At 34.9% G+C, this 25,084-nt stretch overlaps 1 protein-coding gene across 1 annotated transcript in view; it reads right to left on the bottom strand.

The window, feature by feature from the left end:
* Positions 1–2,953: 2,953 nt before the first annotated feature.
* Positions 2,954–25,084, bottom strand: part of MTNR1A (melatonin receptor 1A) — a 52,722-nt gene continuing 30,591 nt past the window's right edge. Inside the window, exon 2 of the mRNA XM_064710493.1 lies at positions 2,954–6,431. Within this exon, the coding sequence (XP_064566563.1) occupies positions 5,563–6,431 (869 nt within the window). The 3' untranslated portion in view covers positions 2,954–5,562. The remainder of the gene's footprint in view (positions 6,432–25,084) is intronic.

Below are 25,084 nucleotides of genomic sequence, written 5' to 3'. Positions count from 1 at the left end.
ATATAATATAATATAATATAATATAATATAATATAATATAATATAATATAATATAATATAATATAATATAATATAATATAATATAATATAATATAATATAATATAATATAATATAATATAATATAATATAATATAATATATGGGGGACATGTATTTTTACATGAGTTGAGATTTGTAAAGCATGTATATGTAGTCCATACATCTACACAATACTTTTATGTTACTTTAAAAACCATCACAAAGGGCTTTATGAGGTTTTTCCATATCAATTTTTAAGCATCTGTATGATTAAAAAGTAAACAGAATCTTTCATGTAGGCAGTGCTCTGTGGCAGAACAATTCACACCCTAAGTTGTATGGAAAAATACTTGTTGGTCTGAGACAAACACCTGATAATGTAATTGCATTTCTCTGACTTTTATCAACTAGCTGGATATTTGTATATATTGAAGAAGAGTATGTACATTAGTATAAAAACTTTTAGAATCTGGAAACAAACATGCAAAGTAAAATTCTTGGTGCAATGAAATGAAATCCATATGCACACATGCAATACAAGCAGAAAGAATAATGGCAAGTAGACTTCATGTCTCTAAATCTCTTAAGCTTGGTATAATTTTCTGCTAAATAGTTGCTACTTATACAATTAAGACTGAAGCTACATAAAAGATTTCTGACATTTTTTTTATTTGTTTATAAAAATGGCAAATCACAGAAAGAGGTCGGTTGGATTAGGTTAATTTTGCAGATCATTAGCAGGAAGATTCACATTCTCCTACAACCTGGACATCTGACAGTTGGGGAATTTCACAGAAATAAAGTATATATTGCTTTTGCAATAGTGTAAAATAGCTAGTTTTTAGATTTATGAACTCTAATACACCAAAATCCTCAGCTGACATGAAGTTGTATTGTTTTATGTGAGATGAAAAAGACAGTGTGTCTCAAAGGGTATTTGAATATAACTTTTGGAATAATGTATATACTTTTATGAATAACATGGTTCAATAACATTGGTCAATATTTGGTAGCTGGGATATTTTGAGTGATGAGTATTTCATTCAATTTGGAAAATATTTCTATAACCATCATTAATATATGTACTTTGCTGGATTTACTTTTGTTTCTATTAAAAACTGTAAAGGCTATTCACTTATACTGTGAGTCTTTTCCACCGTGAACACATTGCAATCTCTCAGACACGTATTTGAGGTAGGAATAATATTTTTAATAAGTAAATTCATAAAACCACATAATGGAATTCTTATTACAGGCAAAAATTTGAGAAACAGTACATGGGCTATATGCCAGGCCACTACTTGAATATTTTTTCTGCTAAGAAAGTTGGCTTTAGCATATGTGATTTCCCAAGCCTCAGTGACAAAATGACAGACATTTGTAGTTCTTAATTATTCATAAACCACTTTAATTATACTTAGAAAGTGCATTTATTAGAAAATAATTAAAGAATAACATTACTACAGTTTATGAACAAATTGTTCAAATAAAAGGAGTTTTTGAGATTATATTTCAAATTGGATCACCACATATATTTATGTAATTGTGTATTACATTTTAAGGATTTTTTAACGATTATTTTTTCAGTGTCATGTAAGGGAAATTACAGTTCCCTTCAGTTCATCATAATTAATCAGATCTAACATAATAAAATTTAAAAAGTGGTCAAAAAGAAGAAAAAGATGTGACGATTATATAAGGATGCACTAAACACTGATACAGATTGTTCATTATAGTCTCTTTATTATGGATGATTCATATACCTGCCTTCTAAAACAAATTAGAAGAAAGAGAAGTAAAATCATTGCTACATATTGTGTCTATTGAAATAACATATGCTTGTTTCATATCAATGCACTTGCACTAGCTTAGTGGTAGAAGAAAATGTGCAAAGAGAAAATGTGCAAAGCTACTCCAAATGAAACTACATTGTTGCATACAGTTACAGTTTAAATACAATGATTACCCTGTTTGATATTAATATATTCCTTAAGACTTTCTTTGCTGGTAAATATTTAATAATGCCAAGCTTCTTTGTAAACGTGAAGTTTGCAATGTAGATGACCACCAATAAAACTATCTATCTGTAAGGGTTCAAGGTGTGTTGATAAGATCATATTCAGATTGTCAACATAATCAAGATTGTGATATAGGAAAGGAATTCTTGCAGGATTAGGTAGCATTCAATAAGGCTGTAAGTGTGTTGCATACAGGGAGGGGGACAGAGGTGCTTCACTGCTCCTTCACAGAGGTCCTTTGGCTTCACTGGAGCTCAGATCAGAAATGGATGGGAAGTTGGAAACGGCATTTTCAGATGCCACAGAGTAAGACTCACATTTTAGGACTAAATCTATCCAGGGCTGATGACTGCTACAGGATGAGTACACTACCTCAACCACCCAGACTGAACTCTTAACAATGCAGTTGTGCTATGCTAACCTTTCATACAGGAGAAAATTTAATGACTTGAAATATAAAAAAGCATACCATAGCTCATCCACTTTCACAGAAGCAAGCAATCTCAGATGTTTCAAACTGTATCTCCTTAGAATGGACAGAAATCATTATTATTTTCACCATTCATTTTATGTTGACCATAAAGACTCAGATCTTGTGAGGGGCTGACTTACATTGTCATGCTCATTGTCATTGAGCAGCTGGCAAGGCTGCTGATTGTCTTGCATGAATCACTTTGACTTTTTTGAAGCAATAGACTGGAATTAAAAGTAACCATTACTGCAGAGTTAAGCATCATTCATTATTCTTCTACTTTTGCAATCGTTACCTAAAACATACTTCAGAGGGCAGTAGATAATATCCAAAGTTTTCATCCATAGGAATTTAAACAAAATTATCAATTCTCCCCACAAAGAAGAACAAGAGATAAATTTCTTAAAATTATTGCTATATTTAGCAGCTCATAACATTACCAACATGCACATTTCTGTGATTTAGATTTAATACAAATATTTCAAAATACAGATCTGAAAAATGCTCTCCATTTTTATTACAGGCCTATTCAATAAAATATATACCTTTGGTATAATATGTTCTGTTGTATATAGGAAACCATTTTCATTGTCATCAAAAATATATTTTAGCACTTGCGAATTACAGGGGACCTTAATTCCTCAGATAACCCACATATTGGATACAATATCTTGAACCAGCTCATAAATATGTAGACATGGTACAGATGTACATTTTCTGTAGGAAATGGAAAGTGAAAGGTCTTTGAGAATTCTAAACTTAGTAATAATTAAGCTACTTTAACTGTTTTTATGCTACTCTCATAGATATATAATAAGACATTATTTTCATTGAAAATATGCTTTAATAAGGCAATTTTTGTAAGAACTTAAATAGTATTTTTCTTGCATTAAAAACTCATTTACTTGTAAGGTGGTCATGCCTCCCTTGCTATTCTAAAATCACTACACGCAAAGCAATAAAATTACAGAGCTAAGCATCCTCCAAGGATGAAATCACAGTGAAGAAAGCTGTGATATACTTTATGCTGTAAATCATGTTGTATCATATCATATGATGATACCAGAATAGAAGAGAGCTGGTTATTTACACAGTGGTTCTGACTGGAAAATGTAAACAAAGATGAGTCAAGCACCTCAGCAATGCATTGACTTGCCAGTTCATATCCAAGGTTTTACAATGTTGTTTATTTAGTTCTGTTGATAACTTGACATGAGGCACCTGTTTTTAAGGGAAGAAACTGGTCAGATGATGAAGTGTCAGTGGGGCTTTCAAGCAAATATGAATTGATTCCCTTTAGTTCATTAGTAAACCAAGGGTATACTAATCTATGATCCAAGAAAGATGGAATGCTGTTAGGTTTAAATGCAGCTTAAGGAGCTCTATGACAGAATGACAGTTGTTTTCTGAACGAAAATCTCCAGTTAAGTAAATAATATTTTAAAATAGCAGTGTAAGTAAAATGTTAACATAGATTAACAAAAGTCTGATAGCTATTCAGAAGCTCTTTGTCCCACTGACATTGTTGGAATTGGCTTGGAAAAGCCCAAGTGTACTTAGAAATCACTGTAGGTATAAACAATTGAGCATTAAAAGGTATGACAGTTGGAGTTTCTTTCTGGAACTAAATGCTCTTTCTTTTTAAGGTCAATTTGAAGGTGAATCCTATTGTTGTGAATTACTTTTCTCTGCCAGAGGACTTCATTATAAAGAGAGATTCATTGTTGCAGGAGACAGCCTGTCTTGCTATTTTTCCTCACTTCACACTGTACTTCCCCTTACTGAAGAGGTCCCTGCTGTCTGTGGAAAGTCCTGAGAATCACATGTTCCTCTTTGTACCACTGTTATAAGTAGTATCTTCTCTTTTCTGTTATTTAAAGGTGTCTAATTTCTAGGCTATTACACTATGTTCATAACTGTGGTAAACACCTAATTTTTAATTTGAAAATTTTATCTGTGACAGATTAAAAAATAACTGCTAGCCTCAAGTTATTCTCAGGGGATCAGTTCAGAAAGATGTTAAATACTCATTCTGTATACATGTCTTATTTTCCAGTGTTTCATGGGTTTAAGATTCCACTAACCAGACAAAACTGTCATACTCAACTATCACTCCTATTAAACACATTAATCTTTTTCTCACAGAGATTTAGAACTTCTGCCTTGTATACAAGTGAGATAAAACAGTTCTTCCTCACTTATGTTTCTAGAAGGTGTTTCCCCAGAAACTCCTCTGGGACTCTTCCTGATTTCATGAGTTACCGTCTCTTCAGAAATAATGGCAATTTAAATTTCTCTTCCCAACCCTCCTACACCTCTTTTTTATGTTGAAATGGCTTGCGCTGATGAATCATGGCTCTTTTCCTTCCTTGCTGTTTATCCTCCTGCCCTTGGAGCTTTGAAGATAATCATTCAGGCTTGTTTCTCCTGCTAAAAGCTATTTTAAAATTGAAAAGTCAATTGAGAATGCCATCTCTAGGAAGGCTGGTGAGGTTTAATATCCAAAAAATTATATTTGTGTTAGTAGCAAAGAAATATAGATAGAGGTACTTTTTTTAAAAAGCCTAATGAATTTTCAGTTACCTTGATTTTTGACTTCACATCTTGTAATATATTTCATAAAGGTCTGATTTCTTTCTTTTTTTTAAGAAGTTTTCAGAGATTTTAGAATCAGGACTGTAACATGGACAGAAAGAGCATGTGGAAAGTGACAGGAATAGTTTTATGATTTGTTTTATTGAACCAGGCAATATGGATACTTCTGATTCAATCTCTTTCTAGGTGCTTATCTCTATCTAAGAAAAAAAAGTAGTCATTCATACCTTTTTATTCCTTCAACGATATCACTATGTCATTATACAATGGATATACCATTGTATAATAGGATCTATATGTCAAGGCTCTGTAACAAGCTTCCAAACATCATGCGAGGGATTTGATCAAAGTGCTTTCTGTGTAGAAGGTATATTTCACTATGACATTTAACAGGAGGTCTAATAAAATGGACACTTTTTTTTTGGATGCTGTTGAGTGATAATAGTAAGATTCCCATTTTCAGACAGAGTCCACCTTCACTTGATTGTTGTTTGTTATCAGTGGAGAAGGTTTGCTCCTCATTCTGTCTCCAGCATCATTAGAACTATCCTGGAAAAAAACTTTTGCTGTACAAAAACTGACAATAATTCTCTTGTATTCTCTTCTGAAGTTCTGGTTCAGGAGTCCATATACTATAGCATTAAGGCAGCTGTTGAAATATGCCATGTAATAACTAGACACAAACAACCACTCTGGAATCCTAGGGATTACAGTTTTTGGGTTGACAGCCACTGCAATGCCTATAAAGTTCAAGGGAGCCCAGCAGACTGCAAACAGTACAAATACTACAAACATGGTTACAAAGTTTCTGAAGTCATGTGGTTTCAGCCTCGGGTTGTTATCCGGTTTAACCCTTCGCCTTACCTGGATAACGAGGATCCATATTCGCAAGTAACAGAAAGTAACCACGGCTATGGGGAGCAGGAAATGGAAAAACACAACTGCTATAGTATATGCTGGGCTCACAGACTGTGCAAATGTACAGGAGTAAATCCTGGGGTCGTACTGCAGTGATCCCACAAACAGATTGGGCACGATAGCGACAAATGTCAGGACCCAAATGAGGACAATATAGCACAGTGAATTCCTGTCGCTGTACAGCTTGTCATATTTGAGGCTGTGGCAGATATAGCAGTACCGATTGATAGCGATGCCTGTAATATTGAAGATTGATCCAATGACACTTAGGCCCATCAAGAAGCCACTAATCTGGCAGTGTAGGTATCCCAGTTTCCATCCGTTGTGAAACACAGATGTGAGGACCAGTGGATAAGGGTAGATAGCTACTATCAAGTCTGCAACTGCCAGGCTTACAACAAACACATTTCCTGTAAAATAAATATAAAAAGGCAAGTATTAGTTTTTCCTTTGCTCCCTTCTATCATTTCTGCTCTCGTTATATTAATGAGCAGCCTCAGTGGAACACTTTAAATGTAATTAGTTTCTACTTTCTGTCTCAAAATTCATTGTCATATATCAGAAATAAGAGACTCATTTTTAGTTTAAAAATGTAGCTTAACTTAAAGATGAACAATTTGAAAGTAAACTGCTTTAAGGTTATCTACCATGATCTATTATTTTTATCATGCCATTTGTTTGGATTTTTTCAATCACACAGACTTAGAATACATATCAAATCAAAATATTCATAACTTTAAGGCTTGCTTTGGTTTTAAATAGTCTCTCTTGAAAATTCAGCAAAAATAATATTTCTAATAAATTTCCAAACTCAAATTTACCTTCTTTATTTAACTTCCTTTCAGTACATTAACTAGCCCTTAGCTTGTCCAGTCTTGAAATTAAAATCTCTTTTCTCCCATTTATATTTCAAGCTCCCATGACTTTAGTATGACTTTTACATTATTCTCTTTGAATCTGCTGGCAAGTACTTAAATAACCCTAACTTCTAAGAGTCTTGTTGAACACCGACTCAGTTGTCTTTCCTAAAGACATGCTCTTCAGTAAAAAAGAGATGCTGTGGAGTGGCCTAGACAGTTCCCAGACAGCGCTGATGCCCCATTTTTCTCTACTTCCAAGCTGGAAAATTAAGAAATGGAACATTCTGCTGAATAACTTTTAAACAAAGGGAGATGATATTCTTCAAAGACAATAGAATCCATCAGATTTTGAATTCATGTTTTGAGAAGAGACTATATTTTTTTTTTTAGTTGCTTAAATGATAACCCATCTGAATACCTCCCAACCATTCTAATTTCTAAGAAGAGGCTCACAAGAAACACTGATGTCACTTTTATTCATTTCTTTAAAACAACTATTACATGTAAAGGCCTAGTTATTCATGTCCATAAGTACAGAAAGCTTTCAATTTTATCTTTACATGGGTGTTTGTAGGTAAATAAATACATATGTACGTAGACATTTGATATTCTACTTTGTAGTTCTGAGATTATTCATGGAAGAAATATGAAGATTCTATTCCAACCTGTAATAAAATATATTATTAGTTTCAGATTATGTACAATTTCAGTGCTAATCCAAGATGGGCTTGGTGAACTGTTCTATGCATTTATTCTCAGCATATAAAATATAAACAGATAATAGCAGGTTAGTAGGAAAGGCAAAAGTTTCTATGGACCAATAGGGTGTTTTAGCTGCTAAAATTCTCAAAACTACTTTTTAAATATATTATTTCAAATATCTTCAAATGCATAGTCTCTTACCAATCTCAGGCTTTAAATGTCCAGTTAGAAATGCTCAATCTGCAAATAATACTGCCAGAGAAAAACAGAAATTCTCTTTCTCTGGATGCTACCTACGCTGTTGTGTTTAAATTTTGACACATGCACAAAGTACCACATTTGATATTTATACTAATGGCACCTGGAACAAATGGCCTCCATTAAAAGACTGCTGCACTAGTTTTTCTTGATTTAGTATCTGGATTTATAAATAACTTTCTTGTGATGGTGTCTGTAGCTGTTTCGTCTTTGACTGGGAATTCACTGCCAGACTGAAATATGCTTATCCTGAAGCCTTTGGCAGAATTCCAGATCATTTCAGCACAAACATCAGAGCATCTTTAAGCAGAAGATGACACAGGGAAAAAAAGCACTGCTTTCAGAATTTATCTTTGACGTAGTGGCAACTGATACAAGAACAAGAGATTGTATGGAACTGAGAGCTCCTTGTTTATCTGATGAATCAAAAAGTGGAAAGTAAATGAAAAGCTGCTGCTGCCAGGTTTCTTTCCCCCCGTCCAGAATATTGCAGGATTGATGAAATGGTAACATATAAACCCTAGATACTTATTAAAATGTAATATTTGAAAGAATTCTATTTATATTTTCTTATTAATACCCTGCTTAGCTGGAGACTGCCCATCCTAAACGTTTTTCTCTGCCACCCACTAAAACTTCTGCTACTGCTCACCATTACTATTGCTAACATTGCCATCATTTACCCACTTTAGCCAAATGATAAGGACAAGTTTAAAGGGTTTTTTCTCCTTTAAAAAGTGCTGTATTGAAAGGTGACAGATGGTATACATTTCTCTGAATGGTTTTAGCTTTGGAAAAAACGAGTTTAGGAAGAGTAGGCAGTCTTTCTCTGAATCAGCCAAATTTCAGGCTTCCATAAACTCATGCACCATGGTTGTTCCAGGTTTTTTCAGCGGGCTGCTGTAGAATGACAAACTGAAATCTTGGAAACACAAGCTGTTTCATGTGAAAATTGGAGGCCAGCATGAGGATAGGAGGATATGCTAGTAGTCTATCTTGAAGAAAAAAAAAAAAAGAAATCATGAGTTTGGAAATCAGGCCACAAGCTGCCAGCTCATGGTTAGCATGTCAGCTGAATGAGTAAAGTGTTGGGGGTGGAAACTGCTTGGAAACCAGGTACCTGTTTGCAGACAGTACTTTTAATTTGCCTTTCAGGAAGGGTTATTTTAAAGCTTGAGTTCAGATAAATTTTTGCTATGAGCATGGAAATTTTTTTGCTAAGACAGAGAATTTAAGTAAAAAAAAAATTGGCATTAGTATGATTGTTGAATATTTTGGGGTTCATTGTTTCAGACTCTGAAGGTTGATCTGAAATGAATTTGAGCTTTCATATGTTATATAATAAACAATTTAAAAACATGATCCTAGCTTTAGGTACCACAATCACTGGAAAATGTTGCTAATTCATAAAATTCCCATATTATAATACCATATTGTGAAATTAAACTCTTATGTTTGTAGCACAATTGGTATTTTAGAGGTGAGCATCCTAAAAATGTATATAGGAAAGGGCTAATTTTTATCTTCAGAGTTAGGTTTGAATAGAATGCTACAAATGAAGCCTGAAGCTCTATAAATGAACCCTTCATAAAGGTCACAAAATCGAAATCTTGAATAACTCTTCCTTGAAGAAAAAATATTCATTCTCTTTAGAGAGTAAGATCACGTAACTGTGAAAAAATGTGATTTGTGTACCTAAAGAATATATTATTATGCATTAACACCAGCAGGCTGAACTGAGAAGGCAGAGGTTGAATTTCTTGACTTTGACATAAGCCAAATAAGCTTTAATAAATTTAAGCAAATGTTGTGCAGTAGATGTATGTGGGAAGAAAGATAATCTATTGGTAACCAGCTTGAGCAAGTTATGTTTTTCGATGCTGTCTAAAGCAATGTTCCACTAAATATTTTCACCACTCTTACTGAAAAAGAAGCCTTTCTGCTCAGCAAACACATAGCAACATCAGATCTACCTGCCGAATATAAGGCTGCATTAATGCAACACAAAACAAACAAGTGTTTTCTTAAGAAATTTGACTTTTCCAAGAGCACAATACAACATTAACTGAGTGTAAAACTTGTGACCCTCACAGATTATAAGAAAAAATGCTTATGGGATTGCCAAGATACCAAAATGAATATAAGAGCCTCAATAAGAACTACATGATGTCATTGTATCAGTAGCAACTTGTATTTGCAGAACATATACAAATTACTCTGTGGGTTGTTAATCCCTAGATTTAGTGCTAAGTATGTCCTGAATGATAATTAGAAAGCTTCCAGAAATTTCTAGCAACTTAAACATGAACAGGATATTAATGGAAAAAAGATTAAAGTTACATAGATTGGGTAGTTCTGAATGCCTGCCCTAGAATTAGAATGGAGGGATGAACACTTTGCCAGCAGGTCAGAAATCACTTCTGGCAGTTTTAGGAGAACTGAGGGTGATGTGGTCTACAGAGCTCTTTCCTCAAGTGTTAGGGCTGTGAAGTACTCTTCTAAAATATTTAGTCTGGGGAAAATAACCTACTGTAAAAAAGGGAAATATCTTATGTATGGAAAAAACAACAATATTTTAAAGCATTAGGGGGATTCCAGCTAGAATATTTGGTACTCAGAAAATCTGACTGAATTTTAGAAAAGATCTTATATTGCTGGCAACATCAGTATGGCAACATTTTCTTTTTTCACAAGTTATTTCTATACCTTTTAATACTGGTTGCCAAGTCACTATTCTATTCACCTTTTTCAAAGCTTTTCCTGGATAAATAATGCTTTGGCTTCTTACAAGAAATGCTCTCCACAAGACCTCATGTTTTCATCCTGTAGTTGCATTTTGAAACACATACCATCACATTTCCATTATTGCTTCATCAAGCTGGACCAATTTTAGGTGAGGGTTTTGTCTTTATGGCAACTGGAGTTGCTTTATCTTTTAGGTAAGACTAAACAGTACGTGCAGCAGTCATTGAAGTCACATGAAAGGATATTTTTTCAGTGGCTGTTGTCTCAGACCTCTGATGTTTACTTGCTAAACATATCTTTAAGGAAAGAAGATAGTGTAATTGGTTGAACACTGTTAAATTTAGAAGATAAAACTTAGTTTCTAATGACCAGATTAATGTCATTCTTATTTACTGTCTTTTCACCACTTGTAAGCTATTGCCAGTCATTTCCAATTGTTTCATAACTAGCTTTATTTAAATGGATGCTTTCCTATAAATTTGGATCATGTTTTGTAGGCATTAAATAGTATTTAAATATCATGAAAGTATCATATCATACAAATATCATACAAGTTTGTTACGTACATATTTTTTACACATCTAATGGCACAAAAAACTTATTTACATTTTTAAGCACTGGTTTCTGATAATTCTAATACTTCTACCAATTTTTCTCTAGGATAGCTTACAGATTTTTTGGCATTATGAAATTTTTCTGATTATTCTAGCCTTTGCTCAGGATGTTAATTTGAGAGCTTGTGCTCCAAACTGAAAATAAGACTATGATAGATGCTCATCAGTGAATGCCTGCAGCATCAGAAACTTTAAATGTGATATCTCATAACTGAGTACAGCATCAGAGAGATCAACTTCTTCCTTAGAGAGGTATTTTTTCAGGCCTATGCTTATTTAAGGGTACTTCCATGCACAAATTTTGTCCCAATGACAAGTATTAAAGCTAGATTTGTTTCATATTCCACCAACATTTTTGCCCTGAATGTTATTCCATTAGCACCAATATTTCACTCACAAAACATCATAAACAGCTACAAAATCAAGAAGTGAAGGCTGCTTTTGTGAGTACCTAATACAAATACAAGAACTTTTTCTTTTACATGTATCCAGAAACAGATCTGAGGTCTACTCAGTGTTTCCTCTACCTGTGAGAAAAACCAGTTAGAATGTTTCAAGAAAAAGATCAGTTCATAATCTTTCTAGCATTAAATTAATACTGGAAATTTGTTGCACCTAGCAGCAGAGTTTGGTTTTTCACAGAGGTAATGCACAACATAAATTGGTAAATTAAAATAGTTTTGAGTGGGGACAATGACCATGGTTTCTTAGGAAAAATCCCAAAGTCAAGTAAGGTTACCTAGACAAGCAAGTGTGCAGTCCTAGCTTCACTGAAGAAAGATTTGAAATGTCTAAGAAAGCAACAGTCCTTGCAGCTCAGCATCAAAATGGCACAAAACAGCTGAGCAAAAATGTAGGAATAAATATTACATAAGCTCTAGTTACTCCTGGGAGCTTCATTCACTTTACAGATCATAATATCAACTCCCCTAGATCTGAAAAGCCTATTTTTAAACTAAAGGCACTATTTATAAACCTGTCCTGAATCAAGAAGTCCACGTGCACATTAAATTTGAATAGCGTGATGGGCCTGTGGGTTTTTCTTCTCATTCGCATGTTAACCCTGATGCTGCAGGTGGTGATGCAGGGAAATGTGAAAGATTTAAAGCCCATAGTCAACCTTGTAGCCTTAAGCATATGTAAGAAAACCTCTCTCTTTCAAGTTGAGAAAAGACCTTGTATTACTTTGTCATTTTCATCAAACCTCATTCCATGTGCACTTCTGTCACCTCATAGAAGGGAATTTCAGACCTATGATCTCGTTGGGATGCTAATGAAACCAACAGGACAATTAAAGACATTGCCACTGCCTACAAAAGTAATGATGATGGGCAGGTAACCTGGTAGCACTGGGGAGAGTATTAAATATTTGAGGTTTAAACAAATTTATATTCTTACTAAAGTAGACATACTTAGTGCCAGGTAAGTTCAGATACTGAAATGACCTAAGTAACCTCAACATTTAACTCCAGTTTATAGAAATCCAGGTCTTACAGGTCTTCTTACAGGTCTCGACAGCTGGAGAACTACATAACAGTATATTAGAGAAATATTGAAGAATAGATTTGTTAAAGAGCTATCCGAATAATCCATATTGTAATGTTTTGTTTTACTGTGCTGAAAGTTGAAGAAAAATTTACATAATCAGCACAGCATAAATGAAAGATTACTGATGCATTCAGAAAAGAAAATGCTATACTGTATTTAGATTAATTATCACACAGAACCTTCCAGCGAGGCTGCAGCAACAATTAAATTTGAAATGCCTATGCCATCTTCTGGCCAAGAAATTCAGATGCATGAAAGTGTAATTGGCAGAAAATGGCAGTGACAAATTATGTAGTATTCAGACCAAAGGAATGGCTGTGTATCAGGTCCAAGTTGACTGTAGCCAAAGAGTATGCAGATGAGATGACTGTTTTTACAGATATGCCAAACAACATAGAGTTTTCTGTGGTTTTATTACCTACCATCTTTGGCTGCAATCCCATGGCTCCTGCTCTCCTTCACACAGTCTAAAAATATTTGTTGTTGCTATTTTTGGTGGTTCAGTCATGAGAGGAAAGTGATGTGAGTTTACTCTCAGGCACAGAAGGGAATTGAATCCATATGCTGGATGAGTGCTACAGACCTGGGGAAGTTCCTTGCCTCTGGCAGTTTTGTATGACAGGCCAGGGCTGCTTTGAAAATGTCTCTTATATTGGACCTCTCACATGAGACGCATACTTAGTTTGGACAATGTGGCAGGTTTAGGAGGTGCATGGGATGTTGAATACCTCAGTACTGATAGGACTGAGGTATTTCTGGCTGTGCCAAGAAGGACAGCACTATCTACTGGATGAATTTACCTGACATGAAATATAAAGCACCTGAGGAAAGCAGCACTAAAGAAAAGACCTAGACAACCATTGCCTATTTAGGTACCTAACACAGGAATAAAATGGAGTTGGTATTGACTGAAGATCTCTTGTGAAACTGAACTTAAATCTAAAAGTGGTCAGGGTCTGGATCTTTTTTAAACGCTTTTAAGAAATTCCATTTTAAAAAGCACTTCAGATAGCTCGCAGAGTGCACCTCAGGATATGCTCATTTTTCTGTTATATTATGCAGTGGTATGAAATAATTTGCTTTGAGATTCTCCACAATAGGTTCATGTCCACGATATTTTGCTTTAGAAGGAGCAGCAAATTGAACAAGACTTCTGTCCTTTTACAGAAATTTCTAAAATTTTATCACAGCTATTTACCTTGGTAACAAGATTGTATTAAACTGGCACTTTCATAGAGTTTTATACTTTTAAAACATAGAAATAAAAGATAAAAGTGACCCTTTTCACCCAGCCAAGACCTAAGATAAAATATCAAGAAGGCTTGTATTGACACTGATGTGAATCAACAAGTCCTGCTGTCTTACAGATGAAAGTTAGAAACCAGGGCAGGCAGACATACAGGTGAATGTCTCAAGTTCTGTGACCCTGGTTTTGGCTCTGATATCTGCCTGGCCTGTTCCTTCTACAGTTCACTGGGTGGGTGTGTCGGAACATCTATCCCCCTTGAACATCAGCTTCTTCTATCATGATGGCCATATTTCAGAGATCAAATAGATTTGCCTGAATAACTTATCCACTTTTACAGAAGGGAATTATATCACCACTTCTGACTTGATCTTTTCTATCTCTAATTTCTATGATTCATTTGGGAGGAAAAAAATCCTGTGGACAGCTTGTTCTCCAACAAGGTATTGCCTAGATGTCACAGAACACTGAGGCTCAGCAAGCTGTATGAAACCGATTAGAATAACGATACTGCTGATGTCAGAGGATCACGCAACTGAACTGCATCCCAGTGGAGTCAATGTGGGAGTACTTCTCCCCTCTTCAACTCTATTTGCACTAGACACTGGAAATATATGGAAAGACAAAAATTATACTGTTCACAGTAATATCAGAGCTCAGATAAATAAAAGTAATATATAGTTTGAACATAGGCAGAGATGGATGCTTATGAAATATAATTATGTTTTGTGTCTTTACAAAATCTCACAGATCTGTCAGGACTAGATAATGTGAAGATGCAATCTATTCCCTTCCAAATTCTAATGTGTATTTTGAGAAAACAAGTTGGTGAAAACAGGGGAGTGAAGTTGCAACCACATAACTGACAGGAGAGGCTGACAGAAAAGGCTTCTATACTGCATAAAACATTGCAAACACAAAATCACTTTCCTGAATCTCTTTGAAAATCACACTTTTATGTAACAGGATTTTGTGGTTGAATTTGTCCAGAATTTTTCATGGGATGAAAAAGAAGTTTAAAAATTCTCAAGAGGATAAAATAATCCATTTTCTTTTTAGTTATGACTAATAATTGTATAGCTGATCATTCAGCTAACGTAGACAGTAGACAGCAAAGCTAGTAAAATGAGTTTATAAAATAGTCTTCCCAGTTCTTTCTCTTAAAATCAGCAGTGGTAAGACACCTGCCAAGAAATTCGAAAACAGCATTACAGAAAAAGTCACTTCTATAGAGTTACACATGTGGTTAGTCTCCCCTCCTCTATCCATTCTCTGTTTCTGTATTCTTTTCCTTCTTTCCATGTTTTTTTCCATCACCATGTTTTTTCTCTCCTCACTGACTTACAACCCAAAATTTTTGTTTCTGACAGAAGCCTTTTTCATCTACATTTTCCTTTTCTCTTTGTTGTCCCGCGTTTCTTAGAAAAGAAAAGATAGATGATTATCAGTTTGATGATTTTTAGAGTGTATCACAGAGCCAGGTGACTTCAATTCTTCCTCCCCTCCTTTCAGTTCTTCATTTTCTCTACTTGATGCAGCAAAAGTCAAGTTGAATGGTCCCACAGCAGAGTGGAGCAAGTGAAATGGTATCAAGTATTATGGGGAATTCACCAGAATAAGTGATATTTTAATTGCAATATTAGTGGGGCTTTTTATGAAAGTAACTGATGATAGCAAGAATTCTTGCTGTTCTATAATGTATTACCACTGGAAACTGAAAAAAGGCAAATAAGTGTAACTTCCATATACATGGCAGCAAGGTGAAGGATCTTAATTTCCATCATCTCTCCTGTTTGTCTTTTCCTCTTTATTATGGACAAACAAATCAAGGAAACAGGGTATGGAAAAACAACTCTGGATTAAAAGAGAGTAAAGACCCCAAGATGTGCAGTTCTTTTCTTCTGTAAAAAGATTTTAAAACCTTGTGAAATTTGCTCCAGCTATTGGACCAAAAGACACTCTTCCAGCCCCACTAGACACCTATACTATACTAATTTTTCTGTTGTTTGTATATGTCCACAAACTGCCAGGAGAAACCTTTACTTAAGACATTCTTTTGTAATTTGGTGGGAACCCACACCAGCTGCAGGGTCCTGCACCATCCACAGCGGGGTAAAAATGAGGCAAGAAATACAAATTCCATCTTAAACTGGCTACACTGAGTTTCAGGCAAATTCAAAATCTGACAAAACAGAGCAGACAACTTTCTTAGAGCAGATACTCTGGATTGTTGCAGCCAGCAATGAAATGATAGCCCTGGCAATTTAAATCAGTCAAAAGCTTAGAGGGGTATATTTCTGCCCCTTGTATTATCCAAAAAAATGGATTTAGATATACGGTAGATTTATAAGAAATTAATTTATTAAGGAAGAATTAAGAAGACTAAGTATTAGATATTAAAAAAAGAAATCTATAAGAAATTAAGGAAGAAGGTAGTTTATTTATTATTGCCCTGATTCATTAATCATAATTTTTAGCTCCTGCACAGTGTAATTGACTCGAAAGCAATGTTTGTTTGCTCATACTTTAAAATACATTGCTGACGAAATGTACAATTGCAATCTTGTATTAGAGGAGAAAGAATGAAGATGTTGCACTATCTTAAGTAAAATCTGTATTTTAATTTGTATCAAAAAAGTTGCAGGAAACAGACACTTTATGTGCACCTAAATCCCCTTGTGGTTTTTTTTTTCTTTTATCTAAATATCTAACTTTTAATCTGTCATAGAACTAAAATAGTTACGAAGGAAAAGAATTCTAAGCTTTCTAATGTCATCCTCATTGCTAGTAGCAACAGTCTATAAAGAATTTAAGATAAAGCTTAACACTTGTGACATTTGAAGGATCATAAATTATTTTCATTTCTGCTAAGGCTCCCTGGCATTCTCATCTTTGCAGTATTTAGTTTCTTCATTACAAAAGCAACTGTCAGAATAGACAAAACAACAGGAACAGAACTTTAAAAATAGTCTTAAGTATTCTTTCTTGTAATTCTTCAGACAAAGATATGAAATTTTTTCAGTATTTCTTCTAGATGGTCTAAATTAGACACGGTGACTTCACTGCAGGCAAAAAGACTAAGCTATCCTAAATTCATGCCAATATCTTTACAGTATACAATTATTTGAGAAGTACTGATGCTCATGTATGTCACCCAGTTACTCTGCAAATGGATGCACTATTATACTTGTAGATAATCAACATATCTCCACTTAAATTGTAACTGAATTATCTATTTTTTGCTATTGGTCTGAATGATGAGACTTCCACAGAATATGGGTCGGGGTTGACCAGATCTCTGGAAATCATAATAAGGAGACTTCATTTATTGCCTGTATCTTTGTGGTTGGTTTTAGGTTTTTTCCCTTATAATGGGAGTTTTCATAAAGAACCGAATAAAATTTTCAAGCAGTAATAATTTTAGAGAAAACTTGTTAGACAAAGAGTGAGGTATGATTAGCCTTTGACATCATAGAAGATTTCAGGTATTCCCACAATGTGCCTTACATAAGTGAGGTCAACTTGAAGGATTTTTCTTCTCTTTAGTAACTACTGATATAGAAGTCAAAATTTTTTCAATATCCTCTTGATTATTTAATTAGAAAATACAGGACTTTTACATTTAATGCTTATTAGAAATAAAATGGGGTTTGGATTTGTGCCTTTTATCTTAACAGTGTTAAATGAAGTTCTCTCCCTTACAGAGAGACATCTAATTCAGCATACAGATGAATTTGCCAGACCATTGAATCCTTAGAAGTAGGCTTCAGAAAAGAAAAAAAAAAGACTAAAATAATGATTCAGCTAACTCTCCTGACAAGTTGAAGCAGTGTAAGTGAGCAAATAAGTGGGTCGTTGCATTATTGCATTGTTATTCCCCTCCATCTTGTTTTAGTAATTTGCCTTTTCTCTGGGTTTTACTTTCATGAAGAGTGGTGTAGAATTTCTAAGGAAGCTTTTTTTTTAATTGCTTAAGACCAAACTGCTTGTTTATCAATGTATGCAGTTCAAAAAACTAAGAGTCTATGGCACTCGATAATATGAAAGAAATATATAAATGGTGTTGACTTGCAGTACCTACATATGTCTTCAGAACTTAACACTCAGTGCTGTTACTTAACATGTTGCACAAGACTGTCCAGCACAATAATACAAAACTGCTGAAACCTACACTTGCTGTCAAAAGTATTGGATTTTGTATTACAGTAATTTCAGTGTGGGTGCATTTAAAAGCTGTGCTATGATATCTCATCCAAATTATTTGTACCCATTGATTTTTGTTATGACTCAGAAATACCCTAACTGAGCTCTTTGAGAAACCAAACACAATTTGTAAAATTAAGTTCAATATCACCAGTGTAAAAATGTGAACCCTTTCACTGTGTGAAAACAAAACAAATCTGGAAAATTATACCACCATTATAAACTTAATCTCATAATGTTATGTATATAATATCTTAGCTGTGGAGCTCCTTTCCTTTTATAATACCATTTTTTTCTCTTATACGCCTTTCTATCTTTGTTTAAATGTTAGCAAGAATCTTACAGAAAAAAAAAGCTTTTAAGCAAGCTGAAAAGCTATATATAGACAGCTAAAGATAGTATCCTTTTAAATATTCAGTAAAAACATTTCCAGTTCTCCCTCTGAACCTTACTGCTCAGTTCTTCATCTTTTTTTAGGCACAAGCTTTCTGTGTGCCAACATAATTCATTATTTAACAAAATTTAGCAAACCAGAAGTCAACACTACTACTTATGAAACTAAAAATAAGAAACCCAGGGAAATGTGGGATAACTATCTCAATGAATATTAATAAAAATTATTTCTATGCTGAAAGGATGCCAAAAGAGTAGAAGTTCTGTACAATTAGTGTATGTCAAAGATGCCATGTACTTATATTGTGTTACAAAACCTGACTCAAAGTTTATTGTCAAGAAGAATGGGTGGTAAGGAAGCTTTAGCTTCAAACAGCACTGAACAGTAGCTTCACATTTCTTTACTTTGTTCTATTAGGGAATAACCATCTCATTTTTAAAACAATGTCTTTGTAAAATGTTCTACAGGTGACAATGCTAAAAAAAGGTGGGGGTGGGGGAAAGTGTCTTTCACACCTCATCTAAAACTGCTTAGATTTTCTTACTTTAGCTTCAGAAAGATTGGCATTCAGCTTTGTAGGAGAAAATATTTCTTCAAAATTTTTATAAGACAGCTTGAGCTCTCTTTCCTCAGAGAACCACTTCAGCCTTTTCCATGAATGAACACAAAAATGTCTGCTCTGGCACATTAATGTATTTTTTAAACTAATAGCAGAAAAGCTTTCCCTAAAGATCTGAATAACAGTTTTCATTTGTGTTGTGTAAAACTGGTCAGCTCATGAATCAGAAGTTAATTATTTTGGTAACAGGTAAAAAAATCTCCTTCTAAACCTTTTATTGAAACTGTGTGTGTCAGCTGAAACCATTGATAGGCAATAGTAGAATTTCTTGGCATTATAGTCACTTCCTGATAGACTTGACTTCACATTTTAGGAAAGATTTTAGGACTTCACATTTAGGAAAGGATTTTTTTGTTCATAAATTCTAGCATCTGTCACTTCTTAACACTACTTTTAGATATATTTTGTTAACAAGCTTACTTTCTGTAAGTTTGTTCTGAAAGAATGTTGATCTGGTCAAAGCTTTAAAACAGATCAATCAACCTTCTTATAGCAAGCTCAGTGAAGAAAACCACGTAAGAGAGAGAACAAAAAAACCAAACCAGTTTCTCCCTGTATTTTTAAGGCATCTCCTTTCTTCCAGAATTGTTTTCTGTCAGTTCCATACTTTGAAGGTCTCCTGTGGTCCTCTTCTCGTTTCTTAGGCCTGATGAGTTTTCTGTTCTTCTCAGCCATCCCAATTCCTGCTGTAGCTGCAAGCTTTGTTCTCAATGCCTTCCTGTTGGCTGGTGCTTGCTTTTATTGACCCTGCTCAGCTGCTTCTGAGGACAGTAATTCCCCCTTTATTCTGGGAGATAAACCTCACCCACATATGCCTTTACTAACAACATGTGGCAAGCAGAGTGAGGGGAAAGGTAACAAATACCCTTATTCAGACTTAAGGGAGAGAAGAACAGTAGTTAAACTTTTCATTCTAAAGACAGTCCCTGAAAATGTCTCTTGCAAGTCTGCAAGGAATTAAAAGTCTATGCCAAACCACTAAGTCAAACAAAGGAACAAATACATCGAACTTTATTCACATAAGCAAATAGTTATGTGAGTTTTTCAGCAGTGGGATAAAAGTGAGAAGATGTAAAAAGCAGGACCAGTATCAAAGAAACAAACCAAGGTATTGTTTAGCATATCCATCAGTGATTTGGATGAAGAAGCAGATGCCTCCTCACAAGCTCAGTGAACACGAAGCTGGGAGGAGTGGCTGACAACACAGAGTGCCGTGCAGCCCTTCAGAAGGACCTTGACAGCCTTGGGAGATGGGCAGAGAAACGAATGCACTTTTGATAACATGATGGGGAGACACTTGCTCCACTTCCCTTCTGCCCCAGGGAACTGCATTTTGGAAAGTCTCTCCACAGGTGAAGCATGAGAGCAGAACAGGTGCACTGTGAAATGCATCTTCTCATGCTTGGATTCTACCATATCTCAACAGTAAAATGGTTGTTGAACAAATGTTCATGCAATTAGTTGGTACTGCAATTGTGATTTTTACCATAAACTGCAGAGGTATACCTTCGATGTCCTTTAATTAATATCCTGTGCATCTTAGCCTATTTTTGCTCACCCAGATCACAGAATCATCAAGGCTGGAAGAAACCTTCAAATTCAACTTGTCCAATCATCAACCCAACACCACCATAATAACCCCTAAACTGTATCCCCAAGCGCCACATCCTGATGTCTCTTGAATATTTCCAGAGATGGTGAACCCACTACCTCCCTGGGCAACTTATTCCAAGCCCAACCCTTCATCAGTGGCTTGTTGTTTTGTGAACCTCCCCTGCACAGCTTAAGGCCAGTTTCTCTCATCCTTTCACTTGAGACTTGGCAGAAGGAATCAATCCCCACTTTACCACAACCTCCTTTTGGGTGCCTGTAGGGAGCAGTGAAGTTGTCTCTGAGCCACCTTTTCTCCAGACTGAACAATCCCAGTTCCTTCAGCCTCTCCTGTAGAACTTGTACCTCAGCCCTTCTCCAGCTCTGTTGCCCTTCTCTGGACTGGCTCCAGCCCCTCCATGTGTTGTTTGCACTGCGTGGCCTAAAACCAGACACAGGATTCAGGGAGCATCCTCGCCAGTGCTGAGTACAGGGGGACAATCCCTGTCCTGGTCCCGCTGGCCACGCTGCTGCTGACACAGGCCAGGACACCATGGCCAGGGCGGCCTGGGCACATGGCCAGCTCCTGTTCCTGGGCTCATACCCAGCACCTGCTGCTGGGGCACCTCCACTGGCTGGGTCACTTAGCACTCTCCAGGAACCTTCTAGATTGCCTCTTCTCTGCTGTGCTGTATTTCCAGCAGACATCTAGCAAGCTGAAGTCCCCAAAAAGAACAAATATAGGCTACACAAGGCCAGAAAAAAATCTTAGCTATATGGTGGAAAAAAGTAGTGACTGCCATGGATTTGTGTTTCTATAAATAGGGAAGATTATTTGAAATCACTGTTGTCCCTAGCTCATAATAAAAATTTAGATGTTGATGTAAATTTGATTACAGTCAATTCAAGACTTAAGTTTCAAAAATCATGGTATACATGGCTTCAAATTACAAATCAACCTCACATCTATTTCAGTTAATTGCACAAATATAGAGTATTGGGACTAGGGTTTATAGTATTAAATGACTGCATTAGTATTTTATCATTTATAAGCACATTGTTCATACATAAAATGATTCACTGAGAACACATTATTATATAGTGACCTTCTAGTGCTCCCTACAGAACCTTGCTCACTGAGATTATTGAACTTCACAGAAATGAGAAATCCAAATCCCCAAAAGAGCCAATGACAGAAATCTAGCAGAATTATCAAACCAAACATAAATACATCCTGTATTGTATATTATTCAAACTTATTATTATTGGACACAATCAAGCCCTTCAGGAAACTTACAGTAGCAGCTATTACTGCATTTATTATTTTTGTCATTTCACTCTCTCCCCCAAAAATCCCTGGAGTGTAGTGATATCAAAGCAATGATTTTCTAGAAGAAAATTCCAAAAAGCAATAGAAATAATTTTTAAAAGAAATTGTATCCAGAAAAAGCAGCATAATTATAAAAAGTGTAATGTGGGCTTAGTAGATTGGGTTTTTATTTTCACAAAGTATCTCTTTATGTTTCTATTTACGAATTCATTATGATTCAATTTCCAAAATTCAAAAATCAGGTATAACCTATTTCCTTGTAAAGTTAACTATTCTGAAGACTGAATTAATTTCTTTGCACTCAAGTGTTTTTAAGAATGAATAAAATACCCCAATAGATTCATTCATATAAGGGTATGAATAATCCTTTGAAGTAAATTCAAGGGTAAGAAACCAGATATCTCAATGCTTTGGTTTTCCTGACAAAGATTAAAGAAAAGAAAATAATGATTTTCACAGAAAGCAGAAATATTTCACTATCTGGACTGAATACTGTGTATAGAAATAAACTGAAATTCTGTGTAGAAAATTCTCATACAACATACCAGAGAAATTAATTATGGAGACGTCCCTCAGTCTGCAAGATGTTTCAGAGAAAAAAATCATTAATTAAGTTCTTAAGTGTCTTTTAGGCTGATGGGAGATGCTTTGCCTTACTATACTATAGTATCAGTGTTTGCTGTAGAGTCTTACCTTCATTTTCTGAGCAAAGAGATTATTTTTTAAAAATCTCATGGTTATGAGGCTGGATCAAGAGTTTAATTTTAAAAACCCTAGCACCTAGTAGAGACCACTTTGTATGTTATAGATTTTGCTAAAAGCTCGGAAAAGCAAAATTTCTATTTTCAAAAGAATGGCTGCCTTCATTCGGACAGGGCTGTAGCTAATTCCAGTAATCTTAAAACGGCTGCAGTGTGGTCATGTCCAGCCTGACCTGAGCCAGCAGAAGATATTGAAGATATGTCGCTTCTTTAGACAGCAAATTGATGGATCACTTCCAAAATTATACTGGCTATTATTATTTTTATTATTCTGCTTCCTTCTCTGTTCTTTGATTTTCTTCTCCCCTTCTTCTACCCACAGTTTGAGGAACAAATAGTGGAGGACATGATAGCTCAATATGACAAGCTCTGCTTTCAGTGCATGGATGCTCCAAAAAAAAAAAAAGGATGAGGCATTTGAAGATAATTTAATCACTTTAGGACCAATCCTTTTGCTTTTTTTTCTCATAAAGATATATTGATGTTGGATGGCATATGGGAAAAGACAGCCTCTGAAGAAAAATGTTTCATATTCCTTAGTCTTGTAGATACATGAAAGGATATCACAGTGCCCATCATTAAATGATGGACAGCTTTTTGTCCTGAAGTTTTTATGCCATGAAGTTAATAAAAAATTGGTGCCTTTGCAGTGGCAAGTGTAAACTAAAATGGATTTGAATGTGTTTCTTATCTAGCTACTGGAAGTCTTCAGAAATTATAATAAAAATACCCTATCCTGGTGATCTTGACATTATAAACACATGGCAATGTCTCATGGAGGTTGTACTAGAATTTCTATAAAAAACTATCAGAACCATTAAATATTTGAAAAAATGAAAAAAATTGCTTATGTTCTTTATCAAAACTTTATCATTAAACCTACTTTCAATCTTTCAGGTAATTTTTTATTCTAACTGGTGAATACTTTTTGTGTCATTAAATGTTGGTGCAGCCACTGAAGTTAACAAATCCATCAAATCTGACATTTTCTCCTGCAAAGTTAACTGTTCTGGGAATAGAATTGTCTTCTTTGCTCTTAGTTGTGTTGTGTTTAAGAATGAATGCAAGGTACACATTAGATTTAGTAGCCTGAATGAATCTTCCAGTTATAGCCCTGTATTCCTTTGGCAAAGGCTGGCTATAAAAGAACATGAAAAGGGAAAGGGCCAGTGTTTGTGCTAATATGCATTCATCTTACCACCTCTAAAAAAGGTTCTGGGTTTGAGAGAAATTGTAACTGCAATGATCATTGTAGGAAAAGTACTGCTCCTGGACTTGTGTTCACCTTCTGGTAGATGGAAGACAAAGGGTGATGACTCCTATGTGTAATTTCTCTGCATTTTCTTCTGATTGTATTGGAGGAAAACTTCTAGGTCCAAATATGTTTGCTTAAGTTAATCAACATAATCACAGCAGCTTTGAGGAAACCATACACAGTTGCAGGCACTGAGAATAAATCCATTTAGGGGTTTCTCAATTTCAAAGTCTTATACATTTGACAATGTGTCCTTATCAAGGCCTAAAATCAATCATTACTCTTCCATGGGCTTTTAAATAACCCCAATTTTATTATATTGAAATCTATTCAATAATTTCAGCGTAATGTCTTGGTAAAAATAGAAACTCTTACTAAAAATGATGATCATATCCTTAACAAGGTTAGTTTTTAACTTTTATTTAATAAAAAAAATCAGTTTTAATATCACATAGCAGGAGCATTTTCAGAAAGCTGACAGAATATAAATAATCCACTGGTTCTATGGCCTGTTTCTCATCTGTACTGCTCTTTGTATGTGAAGGCTGAGGATGTTCTTTAAATCATCTCATCCATCATTATGCAAGATATCCACATTTCTGGCTTTCAGATCATTTGAACAATATGCACAAACAAAAAAAGGACTAAAAAATGAAGCATGTGTAATTCTCAATTCATAATGATGTATACTATCTACTGTAATCAGAAGTTGCAATGTTTACCACAGGAACAGATTTCTGTTCCATAATCTGAACAGATATAAATTTTATGAGACGTTGAGCTTTTAGAGGTCTATTTATTTCTCCTATTCACAAATCTCATTCTATTTGGGTACACAACAGTTCACCATATATATTTAATTTCTGGCCAGCTTTTGAACTACAGGTCTGAGAAAAAAAATTTTTAGTTATTCCCCATACCTATTCAAAATACTATAG

The sequence above is a fragment of the Zonotrichia leucophrys genome, chromosome 4 (assembly GCF_028769735.1).
Source record: "Zonotrichia leucophrys gambelii isolate GWCS_2022_RI chromosome 4, RI_Zleu_2.0, whole genome shotgun sequence".
Lineage (NCBI taxonomy): Eukaryota > Metazoa > Chordata > Aves > Passeriformes > Passerellidae > Zonotrichia > Zonotrichia leucophrys.
The sequence above is the reverse complement of the archived record's forward strand: the minus strand, read 5'-3'. Positions and strand labels throughout refer to the sequence as shown.